At 44.8% G+C, this 20,848-nt stretch overlaps 2 protein-coding genes across 2 annotated transcripts in view; one reads left to right on the top strand and one right to left on the bottom strand.

The window, feature by feature from the left end:
• Window positions 1-18,522, bottom strand: part of LOC135707522 (uncharacterized) — an 85,463-nt gene extending 66,941 nt beyond the window's left edge. Inside the window, exon 1 of the mRNA XM_065229365.1 lies at window positions 18,384-18,522. The gene's annotated coding sequence lies outside the window, so the exon portion shown is untranslated. The remainder of the gene's footprint in view (window positions 1-18,383) is intronic.
• Window positions 18,523-18,758: 236 nt separating this feature from the next.
• Window positions 18,759-20,811, top strand: LOC135707481 (transcription factor grauzone-like). The gene is made up of 3 exons (XM_065229320.1): window positions 18,759-18,911; window positions 18,978-20,363; window positions 20,416-20,811. Exons 1-3 carry the CDS (start codon window positions 18,792-18,794, stop codon window positions 20,749-20,751), a joined length of 1,842 nt encoding a protein of 613 aa, XP_065085392.1. The 5' UTR covers window positions 18,759-18,791; the 3' UTR covers window positions 20,752-20,811.
• Window positions 20,812-20,848: the final 37 nt, after the last annotated feature.

Below are 20,848 nucleotides of genomic sequence, written 5' to 3'. Positions count from 1 at the left end.
CGTTCCCAGGATCGTTTGACTCATCATCGATGACCGCTCTCAAGTATGCTACGCAGCCGTATCCATGTTTGCTGGCATCGGTGAAGACGTTTCCAGCGAATCAACTTCGGTCGACCTGGTCGCAGTTGGAACCGAGGTTGGAACGCCAAATGTGTTGCATTATTATTCTCCCGTGGATGGTGAACGGCGATAGTAGCATAGTAGTCCGAGCGGATCGAAAAATCCCATCACGCGGCTTGCAACGAGCCTTTTCGTCGGTCGTTTTCCCTCGAACGGTATCATCTCTTCGCGGTGCATCATTGAGAATGCGAACTCATCCATGTCCGAATACCAAATGACTCCCAGAACTCTTTCCTTAGATGTCTCCTAGTGGCGCCCGAAGTGTACTGGAACGGCCGGCTTTTGCTCTCCCAGAGCCTGGAGAAGTTTTGGATATTAGATATTTTGCAAACAGTGACAGATAGCGGACATTAAGAACCAGTGGAGGTGCCGGGCAAAGGTGTTTATCCTTGACAAATGGCAAGTTACAAATTCGCTATTGTCGCTGTCGTAATCGCCGTCGTAGTCGTAGGCAGTACCGTTAGTATATTTAAAATTAACCACCAACCGCTGAAAATATGAATTATCGCGTATTTCTGTTGTTCATTACATGCCAAGTAAAATTCGAGAACGTAATTTCATTTGAATAGCTTGTTGGGGCCTCCCTTAGCTCAGTCGGTAAAGGTGCAGCTACAAAGCAAGACCATGCTGGAGGTGGCTGGGTTCGATTCCCGGTTCGGTCTAGGAATTTTTCGGGTTGGAAAATTTCTCGACTTCTCTGGGCATAGAAGTATGATTGGACTTGCCACACAATCATATCAATGCAAAAATGGTACAGGCATCGAAAGCTCTCAATTAATAACTGTGGAAGTGCATCTAGAACACTAAGTTGAGAGCACGCAATAAGCTAATATACCTTACCTTACCAATCAGGCTAAGGCCTTGTTGTCCTCTGCTGTCCGAAGAAGTCGTCTCCACTCTACTCGATCCATGGCCACAGTTCGCCAGCCTCGTAGTCTGCGAAGGGTCCGCAGGTCGCCTTCTACTTGGTCGATCCACCTTGCCCGCTGCGCGCCTCTTCTTCTTGTTCCTGTTGGGTCGCTTTCTAGAACCATTTTCACTGGGTCGTCGTGCGGCATTCTTACGACGTGCCCAGCCCACCGTAGTCGCCCAATTTTTGCAATGTGGACGATGGATGGTTCTCCCAGCAGCTGGTGCAATTCGTGGTTCATTCGCCTCCTCCACGTTCCGTCATCCATCTGCACTCCACCGTAGATGGTACGCAACACCTTCCGTTCGAAAACACCAAGGGCGCGTTGGTCCTCCACGAGCATAGTCCAGGTCTCGTGGCCGTAAAGGACCACCGGTCTAATCAGCGTCTTGTAGACAGTCAACTTCGTGCGGCGGCGAATTTTATTCGACCGGAGCGTCCTCCGGAGTCCAAAGTAGGCACGATTCCCTGCCATAATGCGTCTTTGAATTTCTCTGCTGGTATCATTTTCGGCGGTCACCAGTGAGCCCAAATACACGAACTCATCGACCACCTCGATTTCGTCACCGTCAATCTGAACTCGGGGTGGGAGGCTAACATTGTCTTCCCTAGAACCTCTTGCTTTCATATATTTTGTCTTTGATGCGTTGATGGCAAGTCCAATCCGTCTAGCTTCAGCCTTCAGTCTGATGTACGTTTCCGCCATCATCTCAAAGTTCCGTGCCATAATGTCAATGTCATCGGCGAAACCAAGGAGCTGGATGGACTTCCTGAATATCGTGCCACTCGTGTCTATCCCAGCTCTTCTGATCACACCTTCTAACGCGATGTTGAACAGCAGACACGAAAGTCCATCACCCTGCCGTAACCCCCTTCGAGATTCAAAGGGACTCGAGAGTGTCCCCGATACTCGAACAACGCACGTCACTCGATCCATCGTCGCCTTGACCAATCGCGTCAGTTTATCCGGAAATCCGTACTCGTGCATAATCTGCCATAGCTGATCTCGATCGATTGTGTCGTATGCGGATTTGAAATCGAATATGCAATAAGCTTGAAATGCGAAGAAGAAGAAGAAGCTTGTTCAACCAGGTCTCAAACAATCGTCACGTCGGTCATAGCTTGTTATGATTACCTGAACCATGCGTAAAGAAAAAATCGAAACATTTAACGTCGCGTGAAAATGGATCTTAATGAAGGCCTCTTTTGTAGCTTTTAGTTTAAGGATTTCAAAGATCGTCGGTTGCAGTGGCTTGCTTACTGAACAGAAAAACGCGGTCCCAGATCCTTTCATATTAAAAATGTATGGTAAGATCGCTTGTTTATCGTGTATTTTGTGAAACTTTTCATTGTCGTCGGTACCGGGTCTGAATAGTTATAAAAACTTGAGTAACGCTATAATGTGATATGAGGGGCTCGGTGGCCTTAGAACAACCGGTTTTGCTTACTGAGCAGAACATCATGAGTCTAATCTCAAGCCCATCCACATTCAAGATTCGTCAATCGTTTTATTTGTTAACATGACTACATGGTAATAACAGCAACTCGATGATTAAAAAGGAGCTCGTCTGCCTAGTGGCAAACGTTTTTGCTTACTGAGCAGAAGACCGTGGGTTCAATCCCAAGCTCCTTCGCGTTATATGATTGTTAGGACATCAATTCAGCTTATCGTTTACCAAAACGAACCATGCTGCAAACCCAACCCCCGGTCAATCATGCTCATGCTCATGCTCAGAGCCTGGAGAAATTTTGGTGCATTGGAAATCCAGTTCCGGATCGCGAAACCTGCTTTCTGGTGGACCAAGTACACCTCCTGCGCAAACTTCACAGCCTTTTCCACTGAGTAGACGCTGTCGAAGTAATCATCGACGTAGTGGTGATGCATGATGACAGCAACTGCTTTGTGATACTGAGCGGTGAATTCTTAAGCGTTGCGGTTCTTCACAAATTGAGCCGAGCAATGGGAGCTTGTCGATCCGAATGGCACCATGTTCATGACGTAGATATTTGGCGAGTCGTGAGGAGATTTCCTAAAGACGAACCGCTGCTTTTCTTTGTCCTCGGCGCGAATCTTCATTTGGTGAAACATCTCTTTCAAATCTCCACCGAACGCCATTCGCCATTCGCGAAAGGGCATGTCGGGCCCTTTCAGCATTTGCGAATTCAGAGAAACCTCTTGCATAGTCGCTACCGCATCCCACACAAGACGTACATTACCTTTTTTTTGTGGGGTTTTGCACGACGCTGATTGGGAGATACCAGACCTCGTCAAAGAAGGTCCAGCCAATTCATCCGTGGTAGACAGGTGTGCATAGCCTTTTTCCTGGTATTCGTCGATCTGTGTGCTCATATATGTGTGCTCATTCCAACAGCGTTTCCCACTGGATGCATCAGCGGAAGGTGGAACTCCTTGCAATCGCCGACGTTACAGCGGATTTTAAACTTACAATGCCCACGGTCATTGAGGCACACGTTGCATAGTTTGTCGCGAGTTACTACCTTCATCCGGTCCGCATACCGAAGCTTCCTAAAATCCGCGCGGTGCCGAAGACGGTGACATTGATTGCACGGCTTCAATCTTTTCCGGTCGGTCGAACTAGGACCTGAACGATTGGCTTCGTTGTGGCAGTACAGCGCACCCTTCTCCTTCGACTTCTTCTTCCCGGACGATGGCCCACTTTTTGACGGGTATAATGGCTTGAAATCGACATTGGCCTCACAAGTGTAATCCGTTAGCTTTTGTAACGTTGGTTCCATTATGCCTCTCCGGTAGTGAACCCATTCACGCTTTTCTCGATCGGGTAGTTTGGCAACCAGGGATTTTATCATCAGGGATACGCAGAGTTGTACGTCAATCCTTTTCTCGCTACCAGCTGGGCCTTTGTCGGCCCAATCCTCTTGCCCTTTATCGCCTTCACCCCTCTTCCAGGAATGCTTCAGATTGGCTTGAATCATCGGAATCGTCGGTTTCTTCGTGGTCTTCTAGTAGCTTCCTCACGTTCTCCTTACCCAGCTTTACGGTCACGGTTGGTTTTTGTTGTCTTTGCTGCTAGGTCCCGCTTGCATCTTGTTTCGGCCTAGTTTATTTACCTCTACGGGTTTTTTGACGGCCGAAAGCCCCGCTAACTCCTGATCAAGATCCGCCATTTGTTCCTCGAACGATTTCAGGTTCACCTTCATCCGATTGATCTACTCCATCTTCTTCTTGAGCATCTCCGTTTGCCAAGCCTTTTGGTCTTCTTCTTCCACGAGCATTTGCAGCTCCAACTGCATCTTCTTCCTTTCGAACGCACACTGTATCTTTTTTTACCTTTTTCTGCAGCTGCAGCTCTACCTCCAGCTTTTCGTATTGTCTCTTCTGACGTTCTTCTAGCGCACGCTGTTTTGCCTCCACGCTAGACGCCCCTAATGGGGTGTTTACACTTATGCTATTTCACTAGCGCTAATGAGCTATGTGGAGTGTTTACATAACTGAATGTATTACCGTTCGTTATTGCATAATGCATGGAAAAACCCCTCTTTTAACAGTCAGACGAATGAACAGATTCATCCTCTTGCGGCTTAGCAACACACGGTTCAGCAGCAGCACCATATAGGTAACTCTAAGACAAGTAGGTCCCGAAGAAACGTGCTCAACTTTTTGGCTCAGCTCTAGTACTATCTTCGGTCCCAAACTAATCGATGCACCCCTCGAGACATTGGAAAATCCACTAAAACCTCATTTTATCTGTCAAACTAGCATAATGTAAACAGTGTGGACAAAACAACCAGCCAACAGGAAGCAACACATGCAGAAAAGGACGAAAAAGGAACTTCGGATAATGAAACTTAGAACAACCGATTACAGTACTACATAATTATATTTACGTCCAACATACACGAGTTGTTGTCTGCTATTGAAAGAAATAAAACAAACATCGCTACACACTGAAAAATATCAGATCAGTATCTCGAATTCAACTACCTTACCAAGGTGTGTGTAGATAGGTGGTCAATGATATTCTCCCACACTCCTCCTCAATGATCACCGCAGAAATTCATCCGATGAGTCCAGTTTGTTCCAACATCTGTCGAAACTTGGTCGCTCCCAACGGTTTTGTTAGTGCATCAGCTATCATCATCTCTGATGGACAGAACTCCAATTTCACAACGCCTTGATTTACCAAATCCTTGATGAAATGCTGCTTTGTATCAATGTGTTTGGATCTCTTGCTTGTTCGTTCCGCCTTGATGAAACTCAAACAGCTTTGATTGTCCTCGTAGACTGTTGTGCACTGCTGAACTTGCCCAAGATCTTCCATCAATCGACGCAGCCAGATTAGCTCCTGGCACGCCTCGCTTAATGCCACATATTCCGCTTCCATAGAAGATAAACTTACACAGGATTGTTTATGACTCACCCATGCAATCGGTCCAGCTCCAAAGAAGAACATGTACCCACTTGTAGATTTCCGAGTCGCTTGGTCGCCTGCCCAGTCTGCATCTGAGTAGCCCTCGAGTATCCATCCTTTTCCAGCTCCAAATTCCAGCTTAAGGTCTTTTGTTCCCTTTAGATATCTGACTACCCGCTTCGCCGCTTTCCAATCTATTTCTGAAGGATTGCTCACTTTTCTTCCAAGAAGAGATACACTTGCTGCCACATCTGGTCTAGCATTTACCGCCACGTAAAGGAGGGCACCTACTAAACTTCGGTACAGAGTAACATCTTCAAACGGCTTGCTGTTGCTATCCGATTTGACATAGCTCGGATCCATTGGTGATTTAGAAGGGTTGCAGTCCTTGAGACCAAACTTCTCGATCAAAGCATCGATGTAACTTGTCAAGCGTAGGCTGTAGAATCCTCCATTGCAGCGCACCTCATGACCAAGAAAATGCTTCACCTTTCCAAGGTTTGTAACATCGAACTCCTTCCGAAGTGCTTCGAACACAGCATCTATAACTGCTGTTTGCGTACACGCAACTAATATGTCGTCGACGTATACAAGAAGATATACCGTCTTCGAACCATCACGTCGAACATACAAACAGGGATCTGATTCACATTGTTCAAGCTTTAGCTTCATCAACACCGCATGTAATGCACGATTCCAGCATCGTGCTGACTGCTTGAGGCCATAGATGCTCCTCCTGAGTCGGCACACCATGTTCTCCTTACCAGCAACTTCATATCCGGGGGGCTGTCGCATGTAGATCTCCTCTTCGATGGTACCGTGTAGGTACGCCGTTTTAACATCCATGTGTTGCACTACCATACGTTTCTTCCCTGCTACTGCCAGAAGCGCACGTAGAGTTTCCTGCCGCGTTACCGGAGCGAACACATCCAAGTAATCAACACCGTAGCGTTGATTGTAGCCTTGCGCCACCAGTCTTGCTTTATGCTTCACGACTTCTCCACTTTCGTTACGTTTTAGCTTGAACACCCACCGTGACCCAACCACTTTTCTTCCTTCCGGTAGATGAACCAGCTCCCAGGTTCCATTCAAGTTGTGTGATCCAATTTCCGAATCCATCGCTTCCTTCCATTTCGAAATCTCCAACGCCTTCCGGTAATCGGTTGGTTCAAATGAAGAAAACTCAGCGATACCCACAACAAAATTGTCATACCGTCTTGGTAGAACACCTCTAGTTCTCCTTTGAATACGCTGCAATGTTTGCTCCTCCTCTTGGCGATCACCTTCATCACTGAAACCTTGAAAATCTTCTTCTGACGGATCATCCGCAGAACTCCAACCTTCAAAGTCATCAGAAGAAACATCATCGTCTACAGCATTTCGACCAGTCGTCACCGGGTTGATCGGGATAACAACGGAATCATCCAACTCCTCTGACACAACCTCAGATTTCCGTTCACCCAATCGTTCCGATCCATTACCAAGCTCAATGAACATCGCATCTCTACTTATGGTCACACGATTAGTAACCAAATCGAGAAAACGATATCCCTTATGGTCCTCAGAATAGCCAACGAAAGTTAGTTTAATAGACTTCTCATCTAACTTAGATCGTTTTGCATCAGGTATGTGCACATAAGCATCACATCCAAATACACGAAGATGTTCAAAACTTGGCTTGCGTCCTGTCCAAAGTTCGAACGGTGTCTTCACTACAACCCTGGATGGTAGCCGGTTTTGCAGGTAAGTTGCCGTCAAGACAGCCTCGCCCCAATACAGTTTTCCTAATCCAGCATCTGCTAACATACAAATCGCCATTTCCTGTATTGATCGGTTCTTGCGCTCGGCGACGCCGTTTTGTTGCGGAGAATACGGCATGGTGTACTGCGCCTTTATGCCCTCAGCTTCATAAAACTCCCGCAGCTCACGGTTGACGTACTCGCCTCCGCCATCGGATCGAATGACGCGTGGCTTACGCCCGAAACAATTCTCCACCCACCGAACATACAGCTGAATCTTTCCTGAGGCTTCTGATTTATTCTTCAGCAGATACACGGTTGTGTACCGGCTGAAATCGTCAATGAGCGTCATCAGATAGCGATTTCCCGATGGTGTAGTGGTTTCCATTGGGCCACACAGATCCGTGTGAACCAACTCCAGGGGCTGTGAAGATTTCCGCTCAGTCACAGGAGGAAAAGGCTTTCGCGCAAGCTTGCCCTTCATGCAACACTCGCAGACGATGCGAGCCCCACAATCATGTAAAATGAAACCACTTACCAGCTCATCTGCTACTATTCGCCTCAGCACATCAGGGTCTCGATGGCCAATCCGACGATGCCAAGTATGCTGGCACCGCTCATGATGTTCACCGCCAACTTTCATTGAACGTTCATAAATCCGCAACCGGTATAGGTTGCTAACTTTATCTGCAACTAGCACTGATTCACCCTTTTCATTCTGGATCACACACGACGTTGCATCGAATTTCGCCGCGAATCCATTCGCAGCCAGTTGACTCACCGAAATTAAACCACCATCCAGTTCCGGCACGTACAGTACGTTTTTCAAAGTTACTTCTACCCGGTCACCACGTCCGTTCTCACCGAAAACGACGCCCTCACCGACACCGCACACTTTCGTTTTATTACCGTCGGCAAGCGTAACTCTCGAATAGTCACTAGCGTTCATTGACTTGAAAAACGATCGATCACTCGTCATATGACGCGTCGCACCACTGTCAATTACCCAACAGCCCGGCATCGCATCACCAGCCATAAAACACACGGATCCCCCAGAACCACCCGCGTTATGGGCCTGTTTTGCTTTAGGATTTCCACCTCTGTAATTATCATCCTTCCGATGCCACTGTTTCTTCTCATCTTCACAAATATTCTTCTTCGACTGCAACTTCTTGCAATGCTTTCGAAAATGACCGGGTTGTTTACAGAAATAACACACTTTTTCTCTTCTGTTTTCACCTGCATCGAGCTTCATCGCTTTCATATCGTTCGACAAAACATCACTTCTCTCCCGCCGTTGGTTGTACTCATCCAAAAGGCGAGCTTTTACCAGCACAACTGTCCAATCAGCATCTGCCCGGCACTGTAAACTTTGCACCAAGCTTCGATACGACGGAGGAACACTACGGAAAATCATTGCTATCTGCAACGACTCGTCCAAGTTTTGCCCCGCAGCAATCAACTTATCAAACAACTCTTCCATCGTGTTCAAGTGTTCTTCCATGTTCCCATTTTCAGCCATATTTGCACTACACAGTTGGTTTAGATAATGCACAACGGTGGACATTGTTGCTTTTTCGTGGTGCTCCCGTAGAGCATTCCACATCCCACGAGCACTGTCTGAATTCTTCACCAACTTGAATTGACTTTCATCGAGAAAAAGTCCAATGTTCGCACGAGCTTTCCGATCGCGACTCTTCCATTCTTCCGTCTCCGGTTCCGGCTTTGCAACACTTATGACATCCCACAAATCCTCCTTCTCGAGCAACCATTCCATTCGTTGCTTCCAAGAAGCCCAGTTCGTTTGACTCAACTTGGGGAATGAAACTTTTGCACCGTCCGCCATTATGAAAAAAAAAACGGCTACCACACGTTTAGAGTCCGCGAGAAAATAAAATAAAAAACACTAGAACAGTTTCTTTTTCAGTTCAGCACTTTTCTTCACTTCTCCTGCGCTGGGCCCATAACCTGTGGACAAAACAACCAGCCAACAGGAAGCAACACATGCAGAAAAGGACGAAAAAGGAACTTCGGATAATGAAACTTAGAACAACCGATTACAGTACTACATAATTATATTTACGTCCAACATACACGAGTTGTTGTCTGCTATTGAAAGAAATAAAACAAACATCGCTACACACTGAAAAATATCAGATCAGTATCTCGAATTCAACTACCTTACCAAGGTGTGTGTAGATAGGTGGTCAATGATATTCTCCCACAAACAGGGCATCAGCGTCTACCAGCATGAAATTTCAGGAGCAGCTGAAATTCGTGTTAGTTAGCGAGTACACTAGCGCGAGTAAATCCGCACAGATATAAACACCCCATAAGCGAGAGTTGACGCTGGATTTGTGGATTCGGAATCCAACGTAATTTTGTGGCGGTTTTTCATAACCGAGATCTATTGGAATTTTAGACCTTGGATATTAGGTAAAACCTGAATATTCCACCATTGGCACCGAAATCTAAAATTTCATTTTTTTTTTTTGCACTGTAACAAGAGTGATCACATTGGCTAAAAATCACTATAATAGAGCCCCTCAGTGGTACTTTAGTATGGGGCGAGCTGTCAATTGGGTTGTCTAGGCGTATTGAGGTAAACGCCTATTCGTAATCTGCATGAAAAATGGAACCGAAATCCAAAATTTCGTCCATTTTGGTGCATAATATAGACATATGCAACAAAGGAAATGAACCTACTTTTTCAAATGCCATTAGACAGGAAGTTTTAGACTTGACATTTTGCAACACTGCAATTTCTTAGAAGACTCGAAATTGGCGTGTGTCAGATGAAATCTCACCTTCTGATCATAAACACATTATGTTTGAATGGGGTGGTGGTGATTTACCACCTTCTGCATTTTCTGAAAAGGTAAACGAAAGAATTATAAATTCCTACAACAGTAGCTGTCCTATCAAATGGTCGTCTTCTAACAGGGATGTGCCGTGGTGAAATTTGAAATTGGAACGCCTTCGGAAAGTTTCACGTAAGATGTTCAATAGGGCGAAAATCACTTCTGATTGGACTCAATATAAGAAAACCCTATCTGAATATAATAGTGAAATACGGAAATCTAATAGGCGATCTTGGATTCTAATGTGTGAACATATAAACAGTACTCCTATAGTCGCGAGATTACAGAAAACTCTTGCGAAAGACCATACGATTGAACTTGGTAATCTTAAATGTCATGATGGAGGTTTTACCAAATCTTCCTCTGAAACTTTAAATTTAATGATGGAAACACATTTTCCAGGTTCGGTATTGTGTGTGGAATCAGATATTTCTGATTCTGTTGGTGAAATATGTTCTATAGAGACCTCGCCAGTGCCAGTGATGAAATTTTCACAATTGCCAGAGTGGAGAATGCTGTGAGATCTTTTCAGCCTTTTAAATCTGCGGGTGTGGATGGCATATTCCCGGCACTACTTCAAAACGGTGAAGCAATGCTGATTCCGTCTCTAACTAAGATTTATAAGGCGAGTTTAAGATTAAACTACATTCCATCAAAATGGAGATTGGTAAGAGTTATATTTGTAATAAACACGCGTGTGGGTTGACTGCTGAGACAAAACTGATTTTATTGAGCGAACAAGATGATACATTAAAGGTTGACCAGTTTCGACTACCCAGTACTGAACACCCCTACAACAAGCTAAATGATCCTCAGGCTTGCTTACAGTCTTCTACTGCATCGGAGTTCCAGGAACCTCAATGCTCTGCTTCGATGAACTTCTACAGAGTGATTTCTGTAAACGAGATAATATACGTGAGTCAAAAACTGGTCCTTTAAACTTTTTTTTCAAAGGTTTTCCCAACAAGCCGAGATCAAATATTTGTTTCCGTTTCCTGTTACGACGAGTTTCTGGTTTAACAAGCCAATTTCCTTCACCAAACCCTAATACTTCCTCTTCTTCTTCCTCTGCCCTGACAATCTCGGAAACTGAATTATTACATCGATTACTACAATCACTCAATACGGTTTTGAATGACACGTTGTCGCACGCCGGTGCACGGTTTTGTTGACCGCCTTGTCGTGTTTCCGAAATCTCCTCTCCTTTGTTCTCTACTCTTCTCGAAATCTGCTCAGTGTCCTCCGATGTCGATGCCTTGACCTTGACAATTTGATTTGTGTGGCGCTTGATTGTTCTACCCGAAGTGGTCAGCTTTACCAGATAATTCCTCTCGCCTGTTTTTGCAGAACTGTTGCCTTGCTCCATGAAGCCTTGTTAGGATCTGAATAATCCCGCACTAATACTGGCTCTCCTACGCCGAAAGATGCTTCCCGATTCCCCCTGTGTTGTTCAACCTGTTTCGTTTGATGCTTTACCAGGCTTCTCTTAATGTCACAGTTCTCCACTGCAAGCAATGATGGGACGTGCTATGTCGAGCCTTGTCTTAATATCCCTGTTGATCATAGCAACCGCTGGTGATTCTTCCGAAGAGCAATGTTTTGATTTACGGTATCTCGCCATACATTCCATAAGCTTTTCAATAGTGTAATCAGCCGTTATGCACTTCGTGTAAAACACTTCCGGCCACTTTGTCAACGCATCAATTATTATCAAGAACCAAAAGCCATTGATGGGGCCAGCGAAGTCGACATGTACTCTAGACCACGGCCTGTCTGGAACGTTCCATGGAATCAGCTTAGCCAACGCAGGTGACGGTTGCTCCAGCGCACATGATTCGCATTGCCCGGCGTGTGATTCCACATCTTTGTCGATATTGGGCCACCAGATGCAACCCCTAGCAACACTCTTCATTTTGTTTATTCCAAGATGTGACGAATGAAGTACTTTTAACAGTTGGCTGCGCAATTTCGTCGGTATTACAGCTCGATAACCTCGCATGATCACGCCGTCTTCCACTGACAATTCTTCCTTGACGTTTTTGAAGTCCATAAGCTCAGACCACATGTCTTTATTTCCATCCAGTATGCATTCTCGAAGCTTTCGTAGCACCGTCCGTAGCCACCTTAAGCGCAGCTCTGTCCACCAAATTCGGTTCTTGTGAACTCATGAAATTCAGGTATGAACCATCTTCCTTCCATAATTCCCATGATTCAACAGCAGCTCTTGATGGATAATCAGCTATGTTGTCTCCCGATTCCACGTACTCTAACTTGTAATCAAATCCGGAAATGAAGTTGGACCAGCGTTGCACCCGCCCTGCTGCCATCACCGGAATACCCTTCTGTGGTCCCAAGATAGATACCAACGGATTATGATCCGTTTTAATTGTGAATCGATTTCCCATCAAATAGAAGTAATATTTGTTCAAGCCGTACATAATAGCCAGTCCTTCTTTGTGTGACACACTATAAGCTCTTTCAGCTCCACTCAAAATTCTTGAGGCAAAAGCTATTGGTCTATCGAGACCATCGATTCTGTGTGCCAAAACTGCAGAAATTCCGTCCTTTGACGCGTCACAAATTAAAACTATTTCCTTATCTGGATCAAAATGAGTGAGGGTTATGTCCTTGCAAATTTCTGCCTTAACTTTCTCAAATGCTTCTTGGCACTGATTGATCCACTCAAACTTACAATTCTTCTTCAGCAACTGATACAGTGGTGACATCAATGTTGCTAAACCTTTCACAAACCTGCTGTAGTAATTCACCATTCCAGCGAAGGCGCGTATTTCCGACACACTACTAGGGGGTTTGGCTTCTTCTATAGCACGAATTCTGTCCTTGGTTTTTTCTATTCCACTACCAGAGATTTCGAAGCCCAGATAGCTCACCCTGCTTTTCATAAAGCTGCACTTTTCTTTACACAAAGTCAGTCCAGAATTATCTAGTATTGTCAACACCTGCTCGAGTCTACACAAATGTTCTTCACGCGAACTACCGGATACCAACACATCATCGAGAAAATTGACCACTCCTGGGACACTAGCGAGTAGCTTTTCTAGTTCCCTTTGAACTATTCCCGACGCAGGCTTTACCCCGAACGGTAGTCTGTTCATTAAAAATACGCCTTTGTGTCGGATAGTTCGAACTGGTTGTATGCTCTGCTTAAATCCAATTTTGAAAAATATTTCGCCCCCGCCAATTTTCCCATTACCTCTTCTACCCGTGGTAAGGGATGGCGCACATCTTTTAATACTTTGTTCAACGTCACTTTATAGTCACCGCACAACCGGATTCGATTTCCATCATCCTTGAGAACGGGTACCACTAGGGTAGCCCACACTGATGAGTCACACCTGCTTATTACACCACTCGTTTCCATCGTTTCGATTTCTTGATCAACCATTGGCTCCAAACTTAATGGCACTGGCCTTGGTTTACAAAAGACTGGCTTTGCGTCAACTTGTACCTCTAAATCAATCTTTGCCCCTGTATATTTACCCAACTTCCCGGAAAACATATGCTTGAACCGATTCAAAACGTGTTCTAACTGTTCACTACGATCTTCACTGATACGCTTAAGAGGTAACAATTGTAATTTGAACTCGCGCATGAAGTTTCTTCCTAACAACGGAGGTCCTCCATCTCCGATAACTGCGAAATTCACTTTTTTCGGGAAGGCGTGATAAAACGCAGCCAAAGGCATTTAGGCCCATTAGTCTCTCATCAATTTTACTGAAGACTATGGAAAAGGTGTTGCATGACTTCATCAATTCAACTTACATGTTAACGCATCCAATATCTAATTTTCAGTTTGCGTATCAATCTGGAAAATCAACAGTTACTGCTCTCCATACTTTGGTAACTAAAATCTAAAAATCACTTTCAGCTACAGAAATCGCACTTTGTTCTTTCTTGGATATTGAAGGAGCTTTTGACAACGCCATGAAGAAAAGAAACTTCGACACGCACATCGTCAACTGGATTGATACTATGCTGGCAAAAAGATGGGGCCATTGATGGGGCCAGCGAAGTCGACATGTACTCTAGACCACGGCCTGTCTGGAACGTTCCATGGAATCAGCTTAGCCAACGCAGGTGACGGTTGCTCCAGCGCACATGATTCGCATTGCCCGGCGTGTGATTCCACATCTTTGTCGATATTGGGCCACCAGATGCAACCCCTAGCAACACTCTTCATTTTGTTTATTCCAAGATGTGACGAATGAAGTACTTTTAACAGTTGGCTGCGCAATTTCGTCGGTATTACAGCTCGATAACCTCGCATGATCACGCCGTCTTCCACTGACAATTCTTCCTTGACGTTTTTGAAGTCCATAAGCTCAGACCACATGCCTTTATTTCCATCCAGTATGCATTCTCGAAGCTTTCGTAGCACTATGTCTTCGTCCGTAGCCACCTTAAGCGCAGCTCTGTCCACCAAATTCGGTTCTTGTGAACTCATGAAATTCAGGTATGAACCATCTTCCTTCCATAATTCCCATGATTCAACAGCAGCTCTTGATGGATAATCAGCTATGTTGTCTCCCGATTCCACGTACTCTAACTTGTAATCAAATCCGGAAATGAAGTTGGACCAGCGTTGCACCCGCCCTGCTGCCATCACCGGAATACCCTTCTGTGGTCCCAAGATAGATACCAACGGATTATGATCCGTTTTAATTGTGAATCGATTTCCCATCAAATAGAAGTAATATTTGTTCAAACCGTACATAATAGCCAGTCCTTCTTTGTGTGACACACTATAAGCTCTATCAGCTCCACTCAAAATTCTTGAGGCAAAAGCTATTGGTCTATCGAGACTATCGATTCTGTGTGCCAAAACTGCATAAATTCCGTCCTTTGACGCGTCACAAATTAAAACTATTTCCTTATCTGGATCAAAATGAGTGAGGGTTATGTCCTTGCAAATTTCTGCCTTAACTTTCTCAAATGCTTCTTGGCACTGATTGGTCCACTCAAACTTACAATTCTTCTTCAGCAACTGACACAGTGGTGACATCAATGTTGCTAAACCTTTCACAAACCTGCTGTAGTAATTCACCATTCCAGCGAAGGCGCGTATTTCCGACACACTACTAGGGGGTTTGGCTTCTTCTATAGCACGAATTCTGTCCTTGGTTTTTTTCTATTCCACTACCAGAGATTTCGAAGCCCAGATAGCTCACCCTGCTTTTCATAAAGCTGCACTTTTCTTTACACAAAGTCAGTCCAGAATTATCTAGTATTGTCAACACCTGCTCGAGTCTACACAAATGTTCTTCACGCGAACTACCGGATACCAACACATCATCGAGAAAATTGACCACTCCTGGGACACTAGCGAGTAGCTTTTCTAGTTCCCTTTGAACTATTCCCGACGCAGGCTTTACCCCGAACGGTAGTCTGTTCATTAAAAATACGCCTTTGTGTCGGATAGTTCGAACTGGTTGTATGCTCTGCTTAAATCCAATTTTGAAAAATATTTCGCCCCCGCCAATTTTCCCATTACCTCTTCTACCCGTGGTAAGGGATGGCGCACATCTTTTAATACTTTGTTCAACGTCACTTTATAGTCACCGCACAACCGGATTCGATTTCCATCATCCTTGAGAACGGGTACCACTAGGGTAGCCCACACTGATGAGTCACACCTGCTTATTACACCACTCGTTTCCATCGTTTCGATTTCTTGATCAACCATTGGCTCCAAACTTAATGGCACTGGCCTTGGTTTACAAAAGACTGGCTTTGCGTCAACTTGTACCTCTAAATCAATCTTTGCCCCTGTATATTTACCCAACTTCCCGGAAAACATATGCTTGAACCGATTCAAAACGTGTTCTAACTGTTCACTACGATCTTCACTGATACGCTTAAGAGGTAACAATTATAATTTGAACTCGCGCATGAAGTTTCTTCCTAACAACGGAGGTCCTCCATCTCCGATAACTGCGAAATTCACTTTTTTCGGGAAGGCGTGATAAAACGCAGCCAAAAGCATTTAGGCCCATTAGTCTCTCATCAATTTTACTGAAGACTATGGAAAAGGTGTTGCATGACTTCATCAATTCAACTTACATGTTAACGCATCCAATATCTAATTTTCAGTTTGCGTATCAATCTGGAAAATCAACAGTTACTGCTCTCTATACTATGGTAACTAAAATCTAAAAATCACTTTCAGTTAAAGAAATCGCACTTTGTTCTTTCTTGGATATTGAAGGAGCTTTTGACAACGCATCTTATTGTTCTATGGTTGACGCCATGAAGAAAAGAAACTTCGACACGCACATCGTCAACTGGATTGATACTATTAGCAAATTTGTTTATTATCCAGGTTGGAACCAGTTCCAACCCGTACGAACCCGAGCTTATTGTCAGTGCGAACCTCAACCCGAGCCAGGTTACAAAAACAAACGTTAACACACTGACGTTTGAAAGGCAACAAGCAGACCCAATCTTGATACCCGATCCAGGTTGGAACTGAATCAAAAACAAATTCGCTATATGCTTGCAAAAAGAAAAGTCACTTCTGGGCTGGGAAGCTCATCTATAACAGTAAAGGCAACGAAAGGCTGTCCTCAAGGGGGAGTCCTCTCACCACTAATGTGGTCTTTAGTTGTAGATGATCTTCTAAGAAGCCTAGAGGCGAAAGGTTTCGAAGTTGTGGGCTTTGCGGATGATATAGTCATCGTAGTTAGAGGTAAGTTTGACGCTATCATTTCAGAAAGAATGCAGCAAGCTCTAAAGTTTACCCAATCTTGGTGTATTAAGGAGGGCCTAAACATTAATCCATCAAAAGTAGTAATCGTTCCTTTCACTAGAAAGAGGAAGTTCAACCTAAAGGAGTTTAAGCTTGGAGGAAAACAGATCCATCTTAGTGAACAGGTCAAATACCTAGGAGTTATATTGGATGCCAAGTCGAATTGGAATGCTCAGATTGATTCTGTGATCAACAAAACAACCAGTGCCCTGTGGTTATGCTCCAAAACTGTTGGTAGAAAATGGGGTTTGAAACCAACAATGACAATGTGTGGTGGCCAAAAACGAAAGGGGCTACCGCACAGAGGAAGCTGGCAAAACTACAACGACTAGCATGTATTGCTATAACGGGTGCGATGCGCAGCACCCCATCAAAAGCGTTAGATGCAATTCTCAATCTACTGCCCTTACATGAATACGTGCAACTAGAAGCGGAAAGAAGTGCTCTAAGGCTCAAAAGGTCTAAAAAAAAGTCATGCATGGTGACCTGGTTGATTACCTAAGCATTTTACAATACTTCCAAAGAGGACAAGTGATGAGTATGAATGGAGACTGGATGAAACCAGAGGACAATTATGACACTTCCTTCAACGTATGTGAAATGTTGCGTTCGCATTGGGAAGTCGGTGGTCCTAGCGTTCGTCAAGGCTCAATCATATTTTTCACAGATGGCTCAAAAATTGGAACACAAACAGGTGCAGGAATCTTTGGCCCTGGGACAAATATTTCAGTAGCGATGGGACATTGTCCAGCAGTGTTTCAAGCGGAAATCGTGGCCATACTTGAATGTGTAAGTGTTTGCCTAAGTAGAAAATATAGATGTGCAAATATCTGTATTTTTTTCTGACAGTCAAGCAGCACTAAAAGCGCTTCGTGCTTACAAATGTACATCAAAGATTGTCTGGGAATGTATTCTCTTGTTGCGACAGCTGTGCAAACAGAACTCAGTAAACTTATATTGGGTTCCTGGACACTGTGGCATTGAAGGGAATGAAAGGGATTTGGATGATACCCTGTTAAGCGAAATAACCATATGATCGATAAAGAAATTATCTTAAATATAAGTATCAATCAAATTACGATTTTTAAATATATGTATCGAATTCAAACCAACTTTAAGGTATACCTTAAAGTTGGTTTGATTTCGATACATATATTTATAAAGAATCACCCCAGTATTATGGGTCACTCACAATTATGGGCCACTTCCATTTGATTAACACGCAGAACTGACTGAGTCACTATTATGTGATTAGCTGACCCATAACACTGGGGCGACTGTTGTATCCCTAATAAAATAACCATAAAAGAGAGCTTAACGACGAGTCCGGGTATGATCCAACCAATCCAAATGTGTGGGATAGTTTACCTATCCGGGATACAGTTCGTTTATGGTATTTGTTTATTAAGGAAGATCTTTGAAGAAGTTTGTCGAATGGTTGATCGGGTCTGCAGTTTGAACAAGGCATAAGCGACAAAGTTATAAGCGCATATTTTGAGGTGTTTTATGTTACTGTGTCAATGCTTGCAGATGGTCAGGAGCTTTACCCCTATTTATCATATTCATCATGTTCAACCGCAGAATTTATTCACTCACTTTTATGTGATTGCTGCCCAAACTTACAATAAATTTCACTAAATTCACAGAAAGCACACTTTTGTCTATGGATGGAGAGTGAAAACACTGAAATATACCGAAGAAGTGATACCGTTTACTGAATTTTCCCGAAGGAATCGCAAAAATGATCACACACTCCTACTCAAATCTGTCAACTTGGTGTCCTCTTTGACAGCGTAAACAAAACCAATGCTGCCAGGAATACAAATTAATTCCCACGCTCCATCCGATAACGTTTCCAAAGGGCAGCAACTAGTCAACGCACAAAAAGATAAAGCCAAACAGAAAACAAACAAAAAATGGTTTGTTGATGTGAATTTCTGTCAAAATTTCATCAGCGAAAAAGTAGCAAAGTGCCCGCAAGATCGCCAGAAAAAAAATCCGACCATGTCCGCCGTGGAACCATGCCTGACGTGCTTCCGCAAAACGGACAACTACCTTCGCATCACGGACGAAACCAACGCCGACGATGTGGAGCGGATCGTGACCACCCACTTTTGGTTTTCGGTAAGTTCAGTTTGTTTACATCGCTTGCATTCGGGATCTTAAAAGTGAACACCTTCCAATCATCAGGAGACGGAATGTGCCAGCAGCGTCCTGTGCACCAGCTGCTGGGAGAAGATTGATGACTTCCACAAGTTTTACTGCGAAGTGCGGAATGTTCACCTGGACAATCGGGCGGACGACGAACCGGTCGGGGTACAGATCAAAGTTGAACCGCTGGAAGCACCGATCAAGCGAGAAATCAACTTGGATACCAAGGAGGAAGATGATGAAGGCGAGGTGGAAGAGGTGGACAAGTTGGCTGCCAAAGCGGAACCCGTGAAGGAGGTGAAGGACGAGACGGATCTGGAACAAAAGGAAAGCGAAGAAGTGCCCGTTAAGAAGAAACGAGGTCGAAAAAGGAAGCTTCCCGAGGTGGAAGTTGAGGCAGAGCAGAAAGTAAAGCCTGCGCCAACTGTAGAGGTAACGGTCGATCCGGAAGAACAAGCTCAGTCTGATGATGACTCCGATTGGGAGCCACCGCAGGATGATGATTCTGGGGAAGAATTTGCAGTTAAACAGAAGCGATCGAAAGGGGAGAAGAAACCTAGGAAAAAGTATGCTCCACGAAAACCTCGGAAGGAGGACGAAGATCGAGCTTCAAATGGCAAGACGAAAGAAGACATTGCCAAGGAGGATGAGTTTATTCGAAGATACTGTCCGATCTATTGCGACAAGTGCAATTTTAGTTCGGATACCTTTGGGGAGCTGAAGGCTCACACAACCACGGCGCACAACTGCAATCCGATGGTGATTTGCTGTGATCACAAGTTTTACAAACGGTCATTCCTCTACCAGCATGCCCAGTATCACGAAAATCCGGACAAATTCAAATGTCAGACTTGCTCCAAGATATTCCACAGCGGGTTGGCTCTGAAGCTTCACTTGGACTATACGCACGTGAAAGACGAGGAGAGGATCTACAAATGCAATGTCTGTGAAGCGAGTTTTGCCAAAGCTTATCATCTGACGTCACACCGCTTGAAGCATACCTCGATCGCAGAAAAGCGCTTCTACTGCGTGGAGTGTGATATCGCGTTCCGTACTAACCAATCCTACCGGACACATCTGCACTCGAAGCACGGGGCAGCTGCAAAGTACGTGTGCGACATCTGTGCACGCGGGTTCCGACAGCGTTCGGATCTACTCACCCATCAGCTTTCGCACAGCGCCGAGGGTCTGGAGAAGCTCAAGATCCAGTGCGAACGATGCGGTAAGTGGATGAAGAACAAGAAATCCATCTGGACCCATCGGAAAATCTGCCAGAGTACGGGACCGGTCGCCTGCGATATCTGCGGTAAAATGGCTCCCAATCCGGAGCAACTGAAAAGCCATAAGAAATTTATGCACCAGGATCAGCGGGTTCACCAGTGCAGCTATTGTGAGAAGGCGTTCAAGAGACCGATCGATCTTAAGGTAAGCGAGATACTCTGCAATCACGAAATGACTTATTCACTACTGCTTACAGGAACACGAAACCATCCACACCGGTGAGGTGCTGTACTCGTGCCAGTTCTGCGCCAAAACGTTCAACTCGAACTCCAACCTGTACTCGCACCGCCGGAAAATGCACCCGGTAGAGTACGCCGACTGGAAGCAGGCACTGCAGATGAAAAAACAACCAGTGGAAGCGCAACCAACCAGGGTCATTGCCGCTGAAATGCACGCATGTACCAGTGCTGCTGGAGCTGCCACTGCCATTGCTATGCCAGCAGAACTTCCTCCGTTCTTGCCACCGGGTCTGATGCCCGCCGGAGTGCTTCCGTTGCTACCTACACCCGATGACGGCGGAGGCTACTCCTGAATCCCGGACGGTGCGTACCATTCCAGTAAGTAAGGTATTACTGTGTTCTTTTAAATTGATTTGGCGTGCGCAAGTTTAATGTATAAGAGCTTTCCTT

Source organism: Ochlerotatus camptorhynchus, unplaced genomic scaffold (genome assembly GCF_037179485.1).
Source record: "Ochlerotatus camptorhynchus isolate MF236.1 unplaced genomic scaffold, CSIRO-AGI_Acam_v1.1 ptg000313l, whole genome shotgun sequence".
Classification (NCBI taxonomy): Eukaryota; Metazoa; Arthropoda; class Insecta; order Diptera; family Culicidae; genus Ochlerotatus; species Ochlerotatus camptorhynchus.
This window is presented reverse-complemented; position numbering and strand designations above follow the sequence as displayed.